Source organism: Apus apus, chromosome 3 (genome assembly GCF_020740795.1).
Source record: "Apus apus isolate bApuApu2 chromosome 3, bApuApu2.pri.cur, whole genome shotgun sequence".
NCBI classification, from domain to species: Eukaryota; Metazoa; Chordata; class Aves; order Apodiformes; family Apodidae; genus Apus; species Apus apus.
In genome coordinates, this window is record NC_067284.1 from 71277549 (window position 1) to 71293680 (window position 16132).

The 16132-nt window shown below is 36.1% G+C and overlaps 1 protein-coding gene across 6 annotated transcripts in view; it reads right to left on the minus strand.

Annotated features, from left to right (window-relative positions):
* THADA (THADA armadillo repeat containing) overlaps nt 1–16132 on the minus strand; it is a 168987-nt gene that overhangs the window by 148428 nt on the left and 4427 nt on the right. For 4 of the 6 annotated variants that reach the window (XM_051614144.1, XM_051614143.1, XM_051614147.1 and 1 more), the window contains 15 exons: nt 15534–15582; nt 14430–14620; nt 13683–13777; nt 13151–13371; nt 11507–12198; nt 10739–10890; nt 10455–10610; nt 9195–9317; nt 7745–7868; nt 6204–6352; nt 5147–5357; nt 3686–3821; nt 3168–3304; nt 2601–2759; nt 1238–1395 (listed from right to left, as the gene is read on the minus strand). In XM_051614144.1, coding sequence (XP_051470104.1) covers nt 1238–1395; nt 2601–2759; nt 3168–3304; nt 3686–3821; nt 5147–5357; nt 6204–6352; nt 7745–7868; nt 9195–9317; nt 10455–10610; nt 10739–10890; nt 11507–12198; nt 13151–13371; nt 13683–13777; nt 14430–14620; nt 15534–15582 — 2753 coding nt within the window. The remainder of the gene's footprint in view (nt 1–1237; nt 1396–2600; nt 2760–3167; nt 3305–3685; nt 3822–5146; nt 5358–6203; nt 6353–7744; nt 7869–9194; nt 9318–10454; nt 10611–10738; nt 10891–11506; nt 12199–13150; nt 13372–13682; nt 13778–14429; nt 14621–15533; nt 15583–16132) is intronic. The other 2 variants (XM_051614146.1, XM_051614149.1) reach the window with 2 other exon arrangements.

Below are 16132 nucleotides of genomic sequence, written 5' to 3' on the forward strand. Positions count from 1 at the left end.
GCACTGAAAGACACTCTCTTTTCATTTGCATGCCCAATTAAAAAAAGGGGAAAATAATCAAAAGACTATGTGCAAATTCAACAGTCATTATCATCTTTTGTGTGAATAAAGTGTGACAATAACACTGATCCCATAAAAGGTACTATTTAACAGTTACTGACCTAGATATGAAGCAAGGTACAAGATGAAGAAGGCTCCTCAACAGCATAACAAAGTCGTGCTACCAAATTTTTCTCAATGACTACTTAGCTCTGACTCAGGAAAATATGATCAAGGTTTCTCTCAAGTGAAAACCCTTCTGTATTCTTAAATCTTTTTTAATTCTTACAGAATAAAGAAAAAGATGAACAACTTCAAAGGAAAGCTCTACATGCGTAACATACCAAAATCCTTTTCAACTCTGAAAAGCATTTATTATAAGTCTGAAGCCACAGCAGTTCTGGTATTGACATTTCTAGTTAATTATGATTAAATCTTTTTTTTTTCTTCTTTTTTTAGGTACAATAGGGTAATGCCAGTTATAAAAAGTGCAGAGAAAATGCCCATGCTTTTTCCTAAGAAAAAGATATTAACAAGTAGTATATCTTGCATACATCTTCCATGTAGAGACTGGTTTTGTTGAAACCATATGGAAATGAAAAGGTCATCAATTAAACCCAGAAATGTAATAAACACAAAATATTTCCCAAATAAATGCCTGTGGTAATCTAATTTATTGTAAATATGGTACTCAACATTCTATTGGAGGCCCAGATGGCATATTAACATTTCTGATCTCTTAAATCAAAAAACTGCAGGAAAGAGAGAGTCATATTACTTACAAATTATTCATAGTTCAATATCATACATAAGACAAGATGACTAGTCAGCATGTTTAACTTTCAGAATTATTAAGAAGTTCAATTGATGAAGAGCTTTAAGCAAAATTGGTATTGGTAACACTTAATGCAGGATACATCTTCTAAATAACCCAATACAATTAAAATAGTTACTTCCTGTGTTTCTTAGCCATGTATAATAATTTCTTCACTTATCTGTTACTACTATGGTGATGCCTTGTCTCTTTATCAAAAAGCAGACTGTTAACCAAGTGTAATAAAACAAGAAAACCATAAGAACATGGCAATAAAAACAGTTTTCCCATACTCAATGTAGATTTAAGGAAAAAGGTTTTCAGCAAACTGCTTTTCCTCCCCGCCAGGAAGTGAAGATTTTATAATAAAAAGTACTTCCCTACCTGTTCTACAGTAATTAGCCCATCTGAAGGTTCAGATGCAGCCTGTGAAGGCAAAAGTTTACACAGTGTCCCTAAGAGCAGAGATACTTCCTTCATGCTTCTCCAGCAACATACAAGAACCATCTGGGCTGTGACATCACATGTTTGCCTTTCTTTACCTTAAAAATAAAAAACAACAAATGTCATAGTGTGACTGCAGGTTCTCAGACACAGACTTCCAATTTAAACTTAATTTAGCCTTACCTAATTACAAAACAGAATCAACTATGAAAAAAATTCTAAGTTTGTTAACCCAAAAGACAATTCAGTTCTGATGATCCTAATTGTTTCTACTCCTCAACACTCACTACACTTTATTCTGCCTGGAAAAGGCAGCAGTATACCATTTCAGCAGGAAACTAGCATTTTAAACTGCAGGAGTTTCTTGGTCACACTTAGTATTCACCTGCACACTGAACTACACAAACACCTAGAGCTTTGGAGCCATACTGCAACAAACTCCATGCCAATCATCAATCCATCACTCACTGTATGTTCCTTGGTTTTTAACCAAGGTGCTCCCATTGGAAGAGGCCTGGCAAAATGCATACAGTTTTTAATACAACATCCCCATCTGGTGGCCACTGTGTCACTTCAAAGCATTTTTACAGACTTCATGAAACAAAACATATGGCCCAAAAGTATTTTAAACATAGGAAAAATATGGGAGGAAAGGAAGTTATTTAAAAATATTTAAGACTTCAAAATCTTGCATAAACTGTTAAATTTAAAAATGCATAGTTTTTCTATAAATTTATGCTCCCATACACTAAATACACCAAAATTTACAATTTCTTTATCTCCATGAGGCTCAATTTCTAGTTGCTATTTATTAAAGCAGACAAATAGTACCTTAACATTTTACCTCTGCAATCTTTGAAACAGAAGCTCCTGCTTACATATTTCATGCAACACATTTTATTGCATGAACATATTCCCCACTCCTCTTACCTATTCCCCTCTCCACTCGAGAGGGAAATCACACTAACGCCTTCCAACAAGAAACACATTAAAGCATTGCTTTACAGAAAAGGTGCTAAAAATTATCTGGCCAGAGCAGTTAAGGTAATAGAGTCTAGCCCAATGTCAAAACAACTCATTTTCTATTTGTGCTCTAAGAGAGATTAACCACAATCTTCCAGAAATGCAGTGAATTAGTCTTTAAAATCATTCCTGCAAATAACTGGCCTCTTACAGATTTATCGAAGAACTGAAACACTATACAGAGCAAGTTATATATAACTTCCAATTTTGATCACCCAGTTAAAGTGTCTGCTCTATAAAGAGTATCTTGATTTAATTACTAATTCAACATTGGATTCACCTCTTATTTCTGAGCAAATACTTTCCATTGGCCTCTGGTCATCCAGCTTCTCAGACTCTACTTTGCAGTGTTCTTTCAAAATTTTTGCTTGAATAAAATAATCATTTGTGTCTTGTGGTTGTATTTCACTCAGAATCATCTTCAGACGACCTGTACTTTCTACACATTTAACAAGAGAAATATTTAAAACAGTTTTGGTTTTACTTTCAGTTCTTTATGTAAGTGTAATTAATTTTGTGTATATAAATACAAAAGAAATTTATTAGCACTAAAACCCAAATAAAACTAAGGTGATTATGAGGATTAAGGAAGAAAGAAAACTGGACTTCACAGTCACCTTTCTGAAACAGATGTAACACAATCAGCAAATGTGAGGTTTTTAGTGCTGAAGTCAGACAACTATCAGAACTACCTATCAAAAGTCGAAAGAGTAGTTTAAGATTATGACATAAAATGAGAAATTGAAAGTGAGGGGTGATAACTCTAGTTTTGAATCACGGTAAGACAACTTCAGGAGTTTCAGACTAACATAATTTGGGGGGGAGGGTTGTTTGTTTCTTTATTTACCTGAATCACTATCCATTGGAATAAGGCCCTCTGGTGATGAGCTCTGCACTACTGGTGATACTACAGCAGAGAGCTTGTACGACATCAGAATGAGCCTGGTCACCATTTCCTTCCATTCAGCTACCAGTGTCAAGTTACTTTAATTAAAAAAAAAAAAAAAAGTAAAATAAAAACAAAACACAAAAAAACCACACACAAAAAACCCACAAAAAGCCCAAACACAACAGGGATTAAGAATTATTTTGTATTTAAAAGGAAGAACTAAAATTACTAACACTTCCACAACAGAATTTATGAAAACTATAAAAGAGGTGCAGTTTGAAAAGTTCTGAGTTTAACACAAAGTATCCAACATCTAGCTAAACAGTGCAGCAGGCAGTAAGAGTTCTAAAAGCCACACATACTGGATTTCATTACAAATAACACACTGCATGCTTTTATGTTCTTCTGAGCTTATGTTCTTCTACTACGCTTAAACAGAGAATTCAATTTACTATTTAGCAGTATGTTTTACTTACTTAAAAGGTAATTGCTGCAAAGCCCCAGTTATACAACGCACTCTCCCATACATTGGGAATGATGCTGCCGCTTGAAGAAGAGACTTCCTAGCTTGAAGTATTTCTTCTTCAACATTCACCAACAAAAGCTTGATAACTGCAATTTTAAAAAGTACAGATTTGCACTCTAAATGCATACACATATTATATTTTCTAAGAAAAAAATCTGCTTTAAAGAAATAGAAATAAAGCCTGTTTACACAACAATTAAATGGAAAATGCACAGAAATTTCCTTGCTTCTACTTTTGACTCTTTTGTCATTGAAATAAAAGTTACTGTTGATTTTCAGTAACCTAAACTCCAGCAATATTTGTTACAGTCAGTTTAGTCTGTCTACCACAACCAAACAGCTGCTCTGAAAAGCACAGCCCAGATCCTGTGCTCAGGGACAATCCCACAGCTCATGATGAAGTCAGAAGTTACCTATCACATACTGAAAAAACTCAGGCTTCACCCTTAGAGTCAGGTTAATACAACAAACAGTTCAGCAGAAAACTAAGGATGAGAAGTTTACAGTTAAATATTTGCATCTTACATTAGCCACTAAAGCAATTCAGTGTCAGAATCAGAACGAGTTGCAGACCCAAGGAACAAACTACAGATAACTGATAACAGGGGATATCCTCTAACAATGAGACATGGGATTACCCGTGCATTTGCTTCACTTAGAGCAACCACTTTCCACTGCATATGAAAAAAGTATTAATAGGCACCTGCAGAGTAGCCAATAACGGCACAAAAAGAAAAGTATACAATAGTGAGTTTACTACAAACTAGATCCAACGCTTTATTAAAAATAATTAATTCTAAAGTTTTAGCTTTTTTGGAAATTACAAAAGGTGGAGGAAATCTGTTTAATCAATGTGCCAATTCTGCCAGATCTAGAACCTCTCAGCTTTCACCCAGAGGCACTAAACTAAAGAAAAATATTCCACATGTGAACAAAGCCTAATTATTGCAGAAATGTACATGCACGACTGCAAAGCACGCAGAAAAATGGCTACAACTGAAGAGAGCTCCAAGGGGCTGCACTGCAAATATCAAGTACTGAAACATGACACAGACCAACTACAGCAGCTTTCACCATGGGTGAGCAAGCTCTTAGAGAAAGCAAAGGTTCCCTTCCTCTATTTCATGTGCACAGATTCATCAGGCTTGCTACCAGGATTTCAATGTCACTTTGATAGCAATAACAAAAGCCATCTTCTAAGAACATTCGATAGCCTCAACATGAACAGCACTAGATTAAGATCTTACTAAGGCATCTAGCTTCTTAACAGCAAAACAGAAGGCACTTAAAATCCTGTTAGAAATTAAGCATTTCTTGACTCCGTTATGCCTCCTACCAAAAGTCTTAAGGAAAAGCAGTAAGGTTCCAAATAAATATAAAAACTTGGGATTTCATTTCCCGAAAAGCTTACCTGCTAAAGTGTTCTTCTCCACTGTACTTACTGATGTGTCTTCATCTATCTGAGGGCTATGCTCAACCCATTTTTCTAAACAAATATGCTGTAGTCCTTTATGATGTATTAAGAAGTTCAACAAATATGAAGCTGTGACACAATCATATGGTTTGGTACTTGTGCTGAGATCCATTGCTGCTTGGAATAGGAGAGCTAGATCTGCGGAATCCTGAAAAAAACAATATTGCTTATTTTATCAAACTTCCGTATTGATTTAATTAAGCTTCCTAGCATCCTGAAATCTAAGAACTTTTTTCAGTAAGTTTGCTGGCACATATTTTTTAATAAACACTTATTTTGTACACTGACCACCTTACACATAAAACATGCATGAGCATCTATCAGCAAAGATACAGTTACATACACATTGAGGATGGGGACAGTAATTTATAAACAAGTATTTAAAAACACTGCACTTCACAGGAAGATGTTATTTGGGTTGTTGGGTTTTTTTCAAAATACTGTGTTTTATCTGTTAATGGACATCACAAAGAAGCATAGTTTATCAGCAAGTCGTCGTACTCATAAATTTTAAAGTATTTTTTAACGAGGTAACAAACAGAAAAATCAGTATTGAGTCTAAGGCTAAAATTTGGGAGAAAACAAAGAAGACAATCAGATAATTAAATCTCAGACCATTCAGAAAGGAAAAGAAACACAGAGCTGCATTTCTTCAATCACAGGAGTAACAAGTCTCAAAATGCCTCAATCATTTACTAGGCAAAGTCACAGCTAAGCAAGGAGCTTGCATTAACTGCTTCTCTGATAGTTCACAGTCATAACCAATGAACTTCCCAAACTCCTTTATCCACTAGTGAAAAAGGCCTCCTGAGGTAGGGACAGAAGTTGTGTAAAAATACATAGAAGATGCAAGGGATAAAAACTACTGCCAGCAACTTGGACTAACTTTTAATTTTCAGGAACTATGCTTTGTACCTAACCCAAGTACCTGGCATAATGGACAACATCCATCTTTCACAAAATTACTCCCCTTAAGCTATTTTTAATTACATACCTGTAAATTAAATGCAACATTGCATAGTTTCATCAAAAGCCCAAATGCCAGGACTTTTACTTCCTCAAAAGTACTGGCAAGACACTGGATCAAAGTTTGGATACGAGTAGAATCCATCACCTGATCCAACTGAAAAACTTGTGCTTGGCCTGTTCAAAGGAATAAATGCTTTACATAGTTTTCTGTAATTCTTTCCAGAATAAGCACTGTATTCACATTTTGCTTAGCTATACTAAAACAAGCATTAAAATAAAATTTTAGCTGAAGCATTATTTTAATATTATTAACTTCTCTTAATAGATCTTAAATGCCACAATCACTGCTGAAAAAAGCTACAATATAAAAAAAATTACCCTCAGTAGTACAGAAAGTAACTCACTACCAAAACCAGAATCCTATTTAGTCACATTAAATTCAGTATTGAAAATTTTTAGCTTTGCTTCAGAAGTCTTTTTCTGGGAAGCATGTAATATTAGAAAATAATTCTTCTCAAAAAAAGGTTTACAACTTCAGTATCTTTTGGGGTTTAGTTTTTGGCATTCTTGTTGTCATCAGAATAATCTTCTAAAATGGATACCATTACAATTTTTTTGCTTTGAATTTAGATTTAAAGGAGTTATGACTTCTGGCAACTGACCTAATGTTGTAAAGAAGCCAGAAATTTTTAGATGTAAACAAGTGCAACATATTCCAGCACAGAACACAACAGCAGCTAAACTTCCTTTCTAGAAGTAATGTCCGACTTCCAAAATCCTAAACCTAAACAACTCTCAATACATTTTTCTATTAATAATGTAGCACAATATAACACAAACTCATCATAATAAAATTAACATGTTCATGATTTAACAGGAGTTGAGAAAAGATCTACCAAGAAGGCATTTTTTCTTACTTCTCAGAATCAGCTTTTATCTTAAGTCTCATTTCTTTCAAAAACAGAAGTTACAAGTCAAGACTGACAAAATATTTTCATGTTGACCCTATGATCCAGAGACAAGATTCAGCAAGACTATCAATACTCCAAGATTCTAGCTAACACTTTTTGAATTGGGGTTGTCATAACATTGTGAAGAAAGTTCTCCTGAAGAAAACAGCAGCAGCACAACATCATAAACTAACTAAATTGTCCCTGATTTAGTATAACAATATAATGAAGATGTGCAACCATTTCCAATCAAGAGTTTTTATGGTCTCAATGCTTTAAATTACATATTATCAAGATGTTGGAAGAGGAAAAGGGGGCAAAGTTATCAAATATATTGAACCTTGTCCATAAGTTTTCTTCATAGTAACAAAAAATCTTTGAAAAGTCTTGCTAAAAATAAGTCGTGCAAGAAAATCCCAGTTTGTGGAAGATAATCAACAGACCATAAATACTGGCATTTACTTCCATATTCCATTCTCCAATAAAACTTACTTTGCTCCCTTCAGGTAAAACAAAAGCAACACAGGAAATGCCATAGAAATTTAAAACTACCAAATTAATTAGAGGGCATAAAGGATACATCCCATTCCTACAGTCTGTAAATTAGGGTTCTCACCTTTTGGAAAAGAAAATATTTCTGCTACTGATCCTAAAATAGTTAGTGCAGAAAATCTGGTTGGGTGTGATGAACCAGGAAACAGTGCCTCAAAAAGTCTATCACATACAGATGACAGGAAATCCTGAAAATCACAAGAAAAAAATTAAAACAGTTTACTTGCTGCCCTACAAACAAGTGCATATGTAGCTGAATTCCCAACAGTCTCCTTCAAGTTACTCCAAAAAGTTATGACCTTACAGTAAGTTTTGGAAGAATGGGAGACCTACCTTTGTAGTACTGACAAATTTCCTGTTGCCTAGAGTACTCTAAAGGCTGGTCAATTGTTTGTTCCTCTTTTTTTAAACAAGTTTCCCTTCCCCACTCCCACAAAAAGATGGCCTATTGTATCAAAACCTTGAAAATTAGTTAACAAGAACACATGACAAGAAAGAGTTAACACAAAGAAACTGATTATGTGAGCCTTCACACAGGAAAAAAAACAACAAATATAAAAGGTGTTCATATGTAAGTCTTCATGCTGAAGCTCTGTCATTCAGTTTCTCACTGATCATTCTGAACAGCAAGAAGAAGGCTGAAGCTCAACAGATCTTTATGTTCAGAGGGCTGGAGAGCCTCTCCTATGAGGACAGGCCGAAAGAGTTGACGTTCAGCCTGGAGAAGAGAAAGCTCCAGGGTGACCTTATAGCAGCCTTCCAGTAACAGGAAAGCTGGGGAGGGGCTTTTTACAAGGGCATGTGGCAACAGGATGAGGGGGAATGGCTTTAAATTGGAAGAGGGTAGGCTTAGGTTAGACATCATGAAGAAATTATTTGTTATGAGTGTGATGAGACACTAGAACAGGTTGCCCAGAGAAGCTGCCTGGAATGATCAAGGCCAGGATGGATGGGGCTTTGAGCAACTTGACCTAGTGGGAAGTGTCCCTGCCCATGCAGAGGGGTTGGAAGTAGATGATGTCTAAGGCCCCTTCCAACCCAAAGCATTCTATGATTCAAATCCAAGCAACACACACCATTTAAAGCTTGCTACTAAATCACCAGCATCTAACAGGACATTTACCTGAAAAATTTAGCATGGAATGAGGGTACACCTTTAGGCACTCCCCACTTACTGCTGTTTCAGTTCACATCATGGAACAATCCCTCAGAAAGTAACCTTTACTGCTTTGCACAAAATTAACCTTAAAGATATGCTCCAAATATTTATGAACTCAGTTCATGAGACAACAGTACATTTAAGTCAAAATTAACCTGCTTAAGTGCATAGAGAGTGGACAAGGTCTTCATCATTGCTTTGCTTTACAGATTTCTTCCTTCTGCACTGCCCTATTTCCTAACACAGATACAGCCCAACTTACCCAGAGATGTTCTCAAGAACAATGAAGTATCTTTCAAAAATGCTATCCCCACCTATTATATATCTCCAGTGTATCTCTAGCAGTCTAACTTACTTTATATTGCTGCAAAATCCCCAAAGGATGCCTTTCAGTTGAGTTTTCAAGTACCTCTTGCTTGGTTTTATTTTGCTCCAATTTATAAAGCACCTGGGAACTTTCTTGTATCCTACAAAATAACTTTTAAAACAAAAGGAAAACACAGGTAAGGCAAGAATCATTGGCAGTTAAATAAGGAAAAGGAGATTTTTCAGCTTATTTTCCAAATCATATTGCTTCTAATTTTCAAAAAGCTTGCATACAGTATAAAACAGAACAGATCCTTCTCTCTCCACTCCAAAACCCAGTTTTTTTGCCCCTCATCTCTGCGACCAAGCTTTTTCCACTCCCTTCAACACCTTCTTCTATCTTCCTCCTTAAACTCATGCCTAGTCTTCTCCTTTCACCTCCCCATTTTCTGTGGAACCTACATTCCTCTATTTAAAAACCTCAACTGATGCATCTAATTCTAACAGCTTCAGTGTCTCTTACAGAATTTGACACCTCAGGAGTACTTCCCCTAGCTCTTTTATTACCCACTAATGTTATTTCTTTCTTATTACAGTCTCTCTAACACAATTTTTCCATCTTATATTCTGCAGCCTGCATGAGGCAACACTGTAGACTATATCCACCAAACCTATTCCCCAATTTTCCCCTCTGTCTCAGATGTACTGTATTCTCTCTCCGCACTGCTTTCTTTTGACCATAACATCTTCCAAAACATACATGGTTTCCTCATTTTATCCATATCCCTCTACCATGATCTACATGTAACTGTGACCTTGGTGACTTCCACAATGTTGACACACTCGATCCCTCCAGACTACAGCAGCACAGTCACATGTCACACTGCTCCCTTAATATTCCTCTACCTTTTCTTCCAAGTCAGGTTGCTGAGGCTGATCGAGTGACTGTGGATTTGCCTGAGGTCCAGTAAGTCTACCTAAGCACGCTCTTAGTCCAGAACAAAGGCAACACAAAGTTCACTGCTTACTCTACAGCACACTGCTTTACAATTGGTAAAGTATGTATCCACTGACAGGTTAAGTAACACTCACTGCCGTTCATGATCACGTCACTGTGCCTATCATTTAATTTTTTGTTTAAGCCATTCCTGCCTGCAATGAGTTACCGCCATTCAGTTGGGTTATACATATAACACAGTCCGGGTGTTACAGTTTCTACTCTTTCAGATGAGTAACTCTAGAATTTTTTTTAAACGCTATGTAACTAACGTAACAGGCAAGGCACGTTAGACTTTGTTTATGAAATTACCTTTCTCAGTAAAGAAACTATCTGTTGCCTTACTGAAGGAGACTGGCTGTTCAAGTTGTACATTATAAAAAACTGAATTAGTTGCATTTCTTCCATAGAAACAATTTCCGTGCTACGATGGGTTTCACAAAGTAAACCTAAAGCATCAATGCAAACCTGAAAGAAATTAAGATGTTAATTACAAAAGAGTTACAGTGACCTGTGATGATAATTTTGCTTTAAAATAATGCTGACACAGCAATTATTCTAATTTAAAAGACACACAAAACAAGTTGTCTGTTTACCTGATTGTGTTGATGAACTAGACCCTGTTTTATACATTCAGTGGAGACAAGACCATTGCCCATGATACTTGCAAGCTCCAGGTGTCCGTGAGCCCTGGCTGTTCTCAGACATGCCATCAATGCTCCAAGAGCTCCTCTAGTGCTGCCAGAGCCTAAAGAAAATTAAATCAGCACTAATTACAGTTTGATTAATACAAACAATGTATTAATTGTGATGCTTGTCAGAAACTCCTGATGCTTCCAACACATGACTGTTTTCCCTCTTTTAATTTTTTACCCCAAAAACCTCAAAAGTCAGTGCCTGTCATGGATGAAACTAGTTCTAAACTGCTGGGTGCCCCAAAAAGCTTCATCTTGAACATGTCCTGTGAAAAAAGGACCTTGTAAGGACTCAAAAATAAATTGTGTCAAAAACTACATGAGAATCATAAATCTCATATCCACATATTTGAAACAAGAAACAAATCTGTAAAGCCCTGCTACTGGACATGCCTGTGTAGAGTAGAAAAACATACTGATATGTAACAAAGCATGTAAAGAGAACTGTATGGTACTTACAGTTAAAATACTAATTATTTTGCTCATGGCATGCAAACACACATATGATTATCATGAATTCCACCTTGAAATACTAACAGCAACAGTAATCATACAGAATTTTTCTCCCAAATTAATTCTAACAATAATAATAGATCAGAAATCACATTTCTGAGATTTAAAAAAAACCCAAGATATTAATAATTACAAATACTACATGTATTCTCTTACCTAGATTAGCATCTGCAGAAACCTGAAGAATTCTAATCATGTAGTTTAGACTGTCAGGGCTACATTTGAGCAATTTTGGTAAATAGTAATCTATTATATAAGTAGTTTGGTCATGGTTCCCTTCACACAGTATTAGTAGAAGAGGAGAAACCCAGATGTCATGCCACTGGTCAATCCAGGTGCTTTCTTGAAAACTCAAAGCAAAATGGGCTTTGTGATTTGTAAACATGGTTTCCAGAAGATCACTAGCATAGGGTGCAAGAGACTGATCATTCATCACGTCCAAGATTTGTACTGGAATTGTTCTATCCAACTGTAGTATACTTTCAGTGCCCACACACTCCACAAGACAGGCAAGAGAAGCATATTTCCCTTTCACGTGCCATTCCAAGCTTAGTAAACGCTTTATCAACCTTGCAAAGAAGGGATCTGATTTTTCATTGGATCCAGTAATGGTGCTTCGGTGTATCTGTAGAAGATTCCTGAATATCAATTTGGTTTGGTGTCTAACGGCGTCCAGGGGGTGTTCCCAGTGTGTATAAATGTATTCCAGCAGCTTCCCAATTACATCTGAGTTCCCATTAAGTTTGATTTTTAGATCTGGGGAGCCTGAAACAAGGGTAGCCAGTGCTGAAGTAGTCCAAATAACAAGGATTCTAGACAAAGATGTGGCCATACTGGATTCTTTTAACCTTTCAAAGAGAAGAAACAGAGAAGTTGATCTGCATTTGTCAGTTTTTTTGAAATATTTTATTTCAAAATAATTACTCATCACATTAATTTACCTCACCTCACACTAAAACAAAACAGGTAAGGAGACACTAAACGTTAATTCAAGAGAATAAACTAACACAAAAAGGAGGAGATTAACTGGATGGTGCAAAAGAGTATGCTTAGTTACCTGACATGCTGTTAACTCATCACTGCTAAAACCCCTAAATATGGGGAAAAGAACCCTGACGAGCCATTACACTTGCTATTTTAAAAACAAAAATGAAAATTTGTATCCACATGCTAATATTTCAGCAGCATTGTCACTGCACAATTCTCGAGAATACAAGCACAAGTAAAACTGAGTACCATATGTGTAAAAACAAAATCATGCCATTGACTGCCAAAGCAAGAAGGAAGGTTGAACTGCATATGTGCTTTAAACTCCTATCCAGTAGCACTGGTAGACCATTAGATGCAAGCAGTAAATGCTTGCAACGAGAAAAAATATTTAAACTCATCCTGCATCAACTATTCCACTCATTGGCACACTTTGTTTTCTTGTGCATTTTTAAATGCATAGGAGGCGATGTCCTGAAACTCAAGTTAATCCACCTAACAGCTGATTCTGCCACACCTTACCTTTAGGTAGTTGGTAAACTAATCCCACTCATGTAGGAAAAACAATAGCATGCAAGAAAAAATTGCAACTTAGAACTATTTATGCAATATTAAGACAGTGTATTTTTCAAACTCAAGAGTAATTCTGATTATTTTTAAAAGATTACAAGGTCTGTGGCAGAAACAAGCATCATTACACTGAAAACATCACAGAGATGCTTCACCAGGACCACATAAGCTGTGCAAAAATACAAGCAAAAAGATCAGCACCCTCCTCCCAAACATGAAATACAAATCAAAAGCCAGGCTTACTCTGAACTCAAAGACAACAAGACTGATGCGATATCTAGTAATAGTTTCTCTCCTTTTTCACCCATGCTGCCATCCTTCCATTCCAGCATAGCCAGTGCTCCATGGCAAAGAAAGAGACGGACCGAGTCAGGGAGTTCTTCTGTACACAGAGTCCCACAGTTACTCACAAACCACACTGGCATGGCTGCCTGTTTCACTGACCCAAGAAGCAAGTCACTGATCTGGAATAACAGATGATAACACCCATTACAGTATCTCAGCACAGAAGAAAAGCTGTTTTGTGCATAATAAGAAACTTAAAAGAACTGAAGAGATACAAGAAATTTCTTTTATATTGTTTTTCTCAAACTCAAAACCCTAGTTGTGTTATTTCATACAGCAAGGAGAGAATAAAGGATTTAAACTCCAACAAAAGACTGATACAGAGGTTGGGAAGTCCTGCTAGCCGTATCAGCCAAGCCTCTGAACACCACTGGTACAACTAATTAACAACACGGGCATTTCCCAGTTTTTAACAAAGAAATACACTTACCATGGAAGGTAATTCTTCAACAGGCTCATACATAGCTTTAGTAAACAGAATAACAGCCAGTCCTGAGGTAGTCTGAACAGTTTGCAGGAGAGTTGCTAGACAGCAGAGAAAAGTATTTTACATTAGACTGCAGCAAATGTTGTGTGCTAGAACTACATATCAAAATCATGAAGATGGTATTGAATTTTCCTAGACTACTTGCAGTTGTACAAGCCCAAATTTGTAGTGTCCACCTGCACAGAAAGTACTAATGAATTTATACTCTAGTGTAATAGGAAAATATTAATACCTTTTAACAGATAGAAAATACAGAACTGCCCAGTAAAACAAGGAGGACTTTGGCAGAGCCTACTGTCATTTATATTAAATTCTACTGTACAAAAAATACCTGTGTAAGAAGTAAACTCAACTAGCTATAATGGACCAATAAATAGTTCTGACATCAATTTTTGGTAGGAATAGACTTTCAGTGAGTCTCAAATGTAATTCTCTTAGTTTCTGAATTATTAGTAATAGCATTAAACTTGTTTTCTTATAGTAGGACAAGCTAAATCATACACTCCAAAATTATCATCTACAAATCATAGCTGGCCAAAGGACCTACTACTGCTCCCACTCCTGTTAATCTCAGAAGTTCAGTTTCCAATCAAGCTACACTAAGTTTTCATATGTTCAGGTTGTGTTTATGACAAAGACAACAAAACTGACTTAGCAAAAATATTTGGGTTTGAATGTTCCTAAACTTACCATCCACTAGGAAGTTTGCGGAGCTTTTCAGTAAACTACACATACTTTGCCAAACAAAAGACTCACAATGCTTCCAAAGACTCCCCTGGATATTTTCTTGTAATTTCTGTACAAGCATCATTGAAATCTTAATGGCTATCAGTAAATCGTGCATCAACTGAGTCTGAACAATATGATTTCCATTATTCTTTCTGTGAAAAAAAACAACACAACCCAGACATGCACATAAGAAGGAAATTAAAACTATTCTTCACCATCCCCAGAAAATTACGTTCTGCCAACTTCAGACAGAGTTAATGGTGAAAAGTAATGTATTTTCTGAGTTGACCAGATACATAACTACAGGAAAACAAATAGAAGACTCATGGCTAGTGTTTTAAAATTAAGTTAACAAATTCTACTACAGTTTTGCAGGTTCCTGTGACAAACTTTCACTCATTTGATTCTGCCTGAGCAAAGCTCAGCTTTTCCAGAAACTTTTTTAAAAGATCAACAGAACACAGTGCTGCCCCTTTCTCATTTTCAAAGCAGTTCTTCCGTGCATAAGGTGTATTTCTATGATTCAGCTTTCTTCTAACATGAAAAGAGACAACATCTAAACTTTTAAAGTACAAAACATTCCTTTAAGCACCTTTCTTCTCTGGGTACATGATGAGAGACCACAGTAAGGAGGCTTCACTTTATGCAATGCTGGAAAATGTCAAAATATTAAACAATGACTAAACAGAGTACCAATACTAAATTAAACACTCATGGAAAATGGAAGGGTATTACTCTTTCTGAATTTTATTATTAATTGCCATGTTCAGTCACAATTCAAATAGCAAAACCACAACTCAAAGACCTCCCTTAAAAATAGTAGCTCTAACAGTACCACTGTCTTAAACATTATGGCCTTTCATTTTCCTCTGTTTCTCTCTTGTATCATCATATTGCCACAAAATAAACTCATCAGCAGTTTTTATTTAGAATATGTATCGTCTTAAAATGACATCCCTATCTTTCATCAATGTACGACTACTGTGATAGTCCAAACTATACCAGAATATCTTGCAAGAGTGAAATAAAAACAGATAAAATACAGTTTATATTGAATTCACTTGCCTGTTTTCTTCCTGTATGTCAAATAGCGACTTCTGCAGAAACTGAAGAACTAGTGGAAATAATTATGGCATGAATTAATTTAAGAGAGAAAAAGAACAGAAAAATTCCAGCAAAGCAATCACACATACACATCATACCCAGACACAATGAACAGTTATGCAAACAGTGGTGATCTTTTCCACTCACTAAGCAAATTACTCAAATTACACTGCAGATCCAAAGACACAATGCAAAAGCAGAATCTCAAGCTGGTTTGTGACAACATGGTACAAAGTGAGAGTTTCCAACCCCCCATGGCCTAATCCTGTGAAGTGCTGAGAGTTATGGATCCTCAATGAAAAGCTGACATCACCAAGAGCTAAAAATAGAGCAGCGATAAAAGGTCCATGGGAAGCTGTGAACATTATCTGCATGCTGAAGGCACAATATGTCAAGTTATCCCACATTACCAGAAGGTAAGGCTTCTGCAAAATTACTGCCAAACAAAATTCTTGCCACAGCAGCCTTGTGCTTGCTATAGTCAAGACTGGCTATTAACAGTGCAGTGTTACCACATCAAACTCCATCATGAGGCACAGGACAAAGAATACTTCACATAA